General features: G+C 46.7%; 2 protein-coding genes across 3 annotated transcripts in view; one reads left to right on the plus strand and one right to left on the minus strand.

Moving 5' to 3' along the window:
• htra1b (HtrA serine peptidase 1b) overlaps positions 1-6,382 on the minus strand; it is a 37,569-nt gene that overhangs the window by 2,563 nt on the left and 28,624 nt on the right. For both annotated transcript variants that reach the window (XM_017440039.3, XM_037980886.1), the window contains exons 6-10: positions 4,154-4,348; positions 3,814-3,846; positions 2,920-3,034; positions 974-1,031; positions 372-467 (exon numbers count right to left, since the gene is read on the minus strand). In XM_017440039.3, coding sequence (XP_017295528.1) covers positions 372-467; positions 974-1,031; positions 2,920-3,034; positions 3,814-3,846; positions 4,154-4,348 — 497 coding nt within the window. The remainder of the gene's footprint in view (positions 1-371; positions 468-973; positions 1,032-2,919; positions 3,035-3,813; positions 3,847-4,153; positions 4,349-6,382) is intronic.
• LOC108250249 (programmed cell death 6-interacting protein-like) lies at positions 1,398-2,384 on the plus strand. The gene is made up of 4 exons (XM_017440040.3): positions 1,398-1,481; positions 1,562-1,606; positions 1,677-1,733; positions 1,857-2,384. The coding sequence occupies exons 1-4, from the start codon at positions 1,427-1,429 to the stop codon at positions 2,282-2,284; spliced, it is 585 nt and encodes a 194-aa protein (XP_017295529.1). The 5' UTR covers positions 1,398-1,426; the 3' UTR covers positions 2,285-2,384.

The raw sequence follows: 6,382 nt of genomic DNA on the forward strand, positions 1-6,382 counted from the left end.
TCTCTGTCTCTGTCCCTGTCTCTGTCTGTCTCTGTCTCTGTCTCTGCCTCTGTCTCTGACTCTGTGTCTGCCTCTGTCTCTGTCTGTCCCTGTCCCTGTCTCTGTCTCTGTCTCTGTCCCTGTCCCTGTCCCTGTCCCTGTCTCTGTCTCTGTCTGTCTCTGCCTGTCTCTGTCTGTCTCTGTCTCTGTCTGTCTCTGTCTCTGTCCCTGTATCTGTCCCTCTGTCTCTCCGGCTGTCAGGCACAACCAGAAAGTGACCTTTAACCTTTCCCTGCTGTCTTGACTCTGTTTGGAAAAGGACTCAGTGAGGAGCTGACGATGAGCAGATCTAACATCTTGAAAACACAACGAGGGGAAAAACCAGGACTCACGCCTCAGCTGGCGTTCGGCTGATGACCTCGATGACGTACGCTCCTGAGGTGACATCAGGGAAGTCTGACTGCCTCTCCTTCAGCTCATTCGCCAGCCTGAAGAGGAAAAACATCCAAACATGAGCTGTTCTACACTCTGCTGTCAACCCAGCCGGCTGATTTACCCCAACAGTCCAAACGGGTCACAGCATTAACAGACTCTGGAACGAAGAACTGGCAGCATCCAGACACCATGTTTCACACTGACCCATTTTTCTACCACTACAACGGTCCAGAACCAGAACCAGAACCTCAGAGAGCTGAGCAGGAACGCTGGAAAGAAGAGTGGGCCACAACTCCTCCACAACCAGGAACCCACTGAGAGTTCTGCTGCTGGACCAGGTTCTGTTGGGTCAGGAGCTGGAACCAGGTTCTGTTGGGTCAGGAGCTGGACCCAGGTTCTGTTGGGTCAGGAGCTGGAACCAGGTTCTGCTGGGTCAGGATCTGGACCCAGGTTCTGTTGGGTTCTGCTGGGTCAGGATCTGGACCCAGGCTTATAACAGGCTGACCACGCGGAGGTTTATTTTATTATAAATGTGTTTCTGGCAGGAACAGGAACTTACGCTGCAGTGAGGCTCATCATTCTGACACCGATGTATTTCTTCTTTGGTGATGTTTTACCTGAAAAACACGGTCAGTTGAGTAAGTTTAGTAAACTTCCACTCTGTGTTAAAATCAAGTTTATTTTATATTCGTATAAACAAAAAGCCACCAGTCTGCAGCCTGTGATTAATGAGACCTCGACATGGAAGAGAAACATCGTTTATGTGAAATAACTCATTGTCGACAGCCCGGATCCTAAACAACAAACATTTTATGACTGTGTGAATGTTTGTTATGGGGAAAATGTGGCTGATCCTTTTTCTAAAGGTGTGTTCGAGCCCCCAGCTGAAGACTAACATCCAGCTCTGAGGAAACAGCCAATCACAGCTGACGAGCCACACCTGGTTCACCTCCATGATGAGCTCTTTTAAAGCTGACAGGTGAGCTGCTGCCTCCAGGTCCAGGCTGGAACCATGGGAGGTGTTGGAGTGCTGCTGACCTGTCTGATAGGTGTTTGGCTCATTAAAGGTACGACTCTGATTGGTTTTATAGCAGAACAAAGGCCTGCAGTGAAACTTGGTCGGACTCTGATGTTTCTCTGTCTGCAGGCTCCTGTTCATCAGCTGCTGCTGAGCTGCAGGGAGGACTAGAAGGTGAAGAAATCTGCTTCCAGACTCCATGAAGTGCTGCTTCCTGACACCAACTCAATGTTTCTGATTTCAGGTCCAAAGAAGAACAGTTTAAAGAAGATATTTGGACTCCTGAAGAATGATGTTAAAGGTGAACAGTTTCTGTCAATCTCTGCCCAGATCAAACTTCAGATTAAAGGCAGTTTAAGGTCTACAAATGTTGACTGATCCGTCTTACTTGGTGGGAATAAACTTGTTCTTTCTTTTTCATCAGTGAAACAGGAAACCAATGATGTGAAAGCTGCACAGAGTGAGTTTCTGCCACAATGTGGGAACCTGACAGACACCAACTGCAGCCTGGTTCGCAAAGTCCGAGACGACCGAAACTCAACAACCCGGCTCACAGATGAGGCGCAAACTGGAGTTCTGGATGCGTCGAAGTTGAGACCAGAGGAGGAAATGGCAATTGTGCCGCCCTACTGGACTCCACTACCATTTACTCCTCCACCTCCATGGACTCTGCCACCTCCACGGACCCGACCATATACTCGACCACCTCCACCGACTCTACCACCCAAAACGACTCCCCCTCGGTTGACAATGCCAACTCGATGGACTCGTCCTCCTCGGTGGACGCTGCATCCCTGGCGGACCCAAATACCATTAGTCCAGCTTGCAGATGTGGAGAACTCTGGCCCATGATGATGCCAACATGATGGCCTTCCGGTCCCTGATGTACTTTGGTGTGAAAACCAGTTTGCAGCTAGCTGCTTGTCTGAGGACTGGAAGTTCAGCTGAACCTGTCGTCTCTCTGTGTGAGGACGAAGTAACTTGTGTGGCACGTTCCAGAATGTCTGAATAAATCTCAAACTACATTTTGCTGTCTTGGTTTTATTGCTGAATGTTTCTGGCACAAATGGCAAAGGTGTCAATGAAACTTTTTCTTTTCCAGACTTTAACTGAACATCTGTCCTCTTGATGCTGAACAAGCCAGTTAACCCATGTTTAGTGTCTCTAACACTCTCAGGCCTCTGATCTTTAAAACCCATAAGTCAGTCCAGCTTGTGGACATATAACCTGCCAGCCCATCATGCTGTCTGACTACGGGTCCTTCACAGGGTTTGATATATAAAGTTTCTGGGACCAGTGAGAACCAAACTACTGACATGACTGTTACCCAAACTGTCACAATGAGACACAGTTCAGGAACTATATATTTTCATCTGTGAAATGTCTAAAAGTAATTGCTGTAAAATATGGTTAACACTAAGCTCTGGATAAGATAACACGACCCATTTTTTTTTTTTCCTCCCTGATATTGGCTGTGAGAGACGAACCTTTGATCTGCCGGTCATGTGACTCTGCCAGGAACTGTCGAATCTTGTCTGATGGGATGGCAAAGGAGATTCCTGCGGTGACCTTCAGGGTGTTGATGCCAATCACCTCCCCATCCTGCAGGGAACACACTCATCAGTTTTACTCCAACATGAATGTTGTTAAACACCCTTTCAGACGCCATGTTCTACATCACAGCACCCAGAAGGTCAGACTGTGCAGTGCTCAGACTCTACAGGCCTAAGTTAGCTGGTTAAAGGTCAAAGGTCACGGCTTGTTTGAGGGGCTGCTGCAGAAAGCCTCTTGTCTCTAAAAACAACATGGCAGCTCAAATCAGGTTCATCTGAAGGAACCAGAAGACTTCTGGAGCAGAACCGGACCAGAGGACAGATGTTTACCCAGAATGCACTGCAGCTGTCAGCACGGTGGTGGAGGGCTGATGGTTTGGGCTGATTCTGGAGTCAGGAACTGGAACCAGTGATTGTTTAATAAATGATGACTCTGTGGGAATCTGTTGAGGGTTTTTGTTCATTTCGGATCATTTTAGAACCTAATAAAGACCAGATCAGTTTTTATTGTGTCCTGATTCATAAAACCTGAGAACCGTAAGTCGGTGGACTTCCTTTCTCCCTGACTGAGTCTTACTCCTAAAACACCTTCTGAGACGAGCACCTAGTCAGAGCTTAAATAATAGAAATAAAATTAATTTTCCTCCTAAGATCTAAATGATCCATGACACAGAAACACAGGGTACCACATCCAGTCTTCAGGAGGCTTTGAATGATATCTGGATGAAAAACTCCCAATGAACCAGATCTGTGTGTTTACAAACAGGCTTAAAACATTTAACAAATAATAAAAGTATCTGACATAAAAACACTTCATTTTGAACTCACCAGGTTCACTAATGGTCCTCCTGAGTTGCCGTACTGTAAGAGGAACAAACAAATAAAGAATGAAAGATATTATCGTCTGGTGTTCTCAAAGCTTTGATTTTGATTCAGTCCGTCTCTAAGAGGTGATCTACTTCACTGGGTTGTTTGATAAAGTTTGTGTTTGCAGTTTGTGTTTTCCTCTTCCTCATCACTAGACTTTATAAAACTTACATTTGTTTCAGTCCAGTTTCAGATCAAACAAAAACTGGATGGTTAAAACATGCAAACAGTCTTTATTTTTGCAGACTTTTCTCCCAATGAAGCCGAGAGTCTCAGGCTTCGTGTTTGTGTCGTCACTCACGTTAATGATGGCGTCCGTCTGGATGTAATCCATGTCGGAGTTACGGAGGCCCAGTTCTTTGCCTCCCCTCTGGGTGGTGCTGACAATGCCGGTGGTGACGGTGTTCTGCAGGGAGAACGGGCTGCCAATGGCCACGACGAACTCTCCAGGACGCAGATCTGCAGACCGACCGAGCAGCAGAACCGGCAGCTTGGACTGCTCCGACAAACACGGACGGAGGGGTGAGGGTCAGCCAGGAGGAAGAAGGAGTGAACGTGTTTAAATCTAAGCATCTCTGCAAACTTTGGGCTATTTTTAACCCTTCATATATCAAACTGCTCGTCTCCACCAGGAACAGGGGGCTCTGACTTTTGGGACTTTTAAATTAGACCTTATTTAAAAATAAAGCCCCATAGGAATACATTAAATCTCTTTAGTTTCAAAAACATTGTCCTCTGAAATCTGCTTCAGCTACTTTTAGCTACTCTTCAGCTCCTAGCCTCTGTTCTGCTTGTTTAGTCATTCAGCGCCCACACACTTCTCCAGTTGGTGTTCATGCAGCTTAAACTCTGCAGATGAGTAAATAAAACATTTTATTCATGCAAAAAGATTATGGCTTTTTTTCTCCATCAGGCTGAGAAACTGAGAAGTAAAACACATACAACGAGCAGAAACAGATCTTTGGTTTCCTCTCTTGCTGAAGGCAGATGTGAGATTTCCCTCTCCAACTATAAATCAGCACCAGTGATGCCAAGCAGGAGCAGAAAGGAGGAGGAAGTTCTGCAGGCTTTTCAGACAACCAGCAGAACATCCCGATGATAAAGAGGCACAACCGTCCAGCCAAGAAGAAACAAATAAACGAGCTTTCCTGTAACTCTTTGGTGCAGAATGTTCCAGTCAGGCTGAGGTATCCAGCTGCAGCTCCAGCTCAGCCTCACTTCCTCTGTGACTACAACTATCAGCAGATTCAACCGTCTGTACCTCTCAGGTTCAGAGAACTCTTAAAGGCTGTGGGGTCAGCAGAAAGTCACAGCTGCAGACGCTGTGAGCTAAAAGTTCATGAACTCCGAGCAGAAACTGAAAGAATAACACGGCCTCCACAAGCTGCCAAAATAAGCTTCCTGAGAGGGTGGTGTCCCCCGCTGGGAGAGGGTGAGGAGCTCCGTCATCAGGGAGGAACTGCTCCACAACCAGGACCCAGAATGTGGTCCGAGGTCAGCGGTGAAGTGCAAACACTGTTAGCATGAAAGTGTTTCATGTTCAACACAGTTCAGCTTTAAATCCTTCCAGATGACAACTTCAAGAATCGTTTCTTCTTCCTTTCATTGCTGCCCTCAAATCCCACCAAGAGCTTTTAGGAAAAAGGAGCTCTCAACCCGGTCCTATTTGGAGTATTAAACTCTAAGCTGCTGGTGTTAGTGTCTTCTTCCTGTCTCTCCCTGTCAGAGGACTGATAGTTTTCTCTCAGGTCCTCTCAGATTGATGATTTTTCCTAAGAACAACTCTGGCTCACTTTCAGGTGTCCAGCTCCTTTAATTCCTCTTGAATCCAAGACTCCTTCGGCTGTGGCCTGCAGCTGCAGAGCCTGAAGGACTAGGGTTGTCCTACTAACCCGCTTCAGGCCCAGATGTGACAGAAGCACTTCATTCTGCTGCTGCAGACACACATGCAGCTCATTTCCTCCGTTAAGTAACACAACTTCAGGCACGTTACTTAACCGAGCACTCTGACCTACTTTAGGTGGTTTAATAACAGAGACGAGGTGAGGAGGAGAGGTGCACTCACAGACCATGCCACAAAGTTTAAAGGGTTTCTTCTTCTCCTCCTCTCAGACTCAGCCTGCTTTAGTAAGATCTTCGACAGGCAGGAGGACAGTTTGCATAAAGAGCTGATGTCCTGCAGCTCAGGCGGAGCCGGCTGTGATGAGAGGAACAGACATTAACATGTTTGTCCTCTCAGAGCTTCTGGGTCACAACGAAGACGTTTCCAGACAACAAACGGAGCATTTATTAAATCTCTGTGGGTTCATTTACCTGAAGGAGAGGCGTGTCTGAACCCGCAGGTACGCTCAGCACCTCCAGTCAGTGTGTGTGTGAGACACAGACAGGAAGTGGGTTTTACATTCAGAGACTTTATTTAAAAAATAACATCATCCATCCATCCATCATCCATCCATCATCCATCCATCATCCATCATCCATCCATCCATCCATCCATCATCCATCCATCCATCATCCATCCATCCATCAT

Source organism: Kryptolebias marmoratus, linkage group LG17, assembly GCF_001649575.2.
Source record: "Kryptolebias marmoratus isolate JLee-2015 linkage group LG17, ASM164957v2, whole genome shotgun sequence".
Taxonomy (NCBI): domain Eukaryota; kingdom Metazoa; phylum Chordata; class Actinopteri; order Cyprinodontiformes; family Rivulidae; genus Kryptolebias; species Kryptolebias marmoratus.

Coding starts and splice junctions, on each gene's coding strand:
- LOC108250249 (XM_017440040.3), top strand. CDS start 1,427: ATGGGAGGTGTTGGAGTGCTGCTGACCTGTCTGATAGGTGTTTGGCTC. Junction 1,482..1,561: donor AGGTGTTTGGCTCATTAAAG/GTACGACTCTGA, acceptor CTCTGTCTGCAG/GCTCCTGTTCATCAGCTGCT. Junction 1,607..1,676: donor GCTGCAGGGAGGACTAGAAG/GTGAAGAAATCT, acceptor TTCTGATTTCAG/GTCCAAAGAAGAACAGTTTA.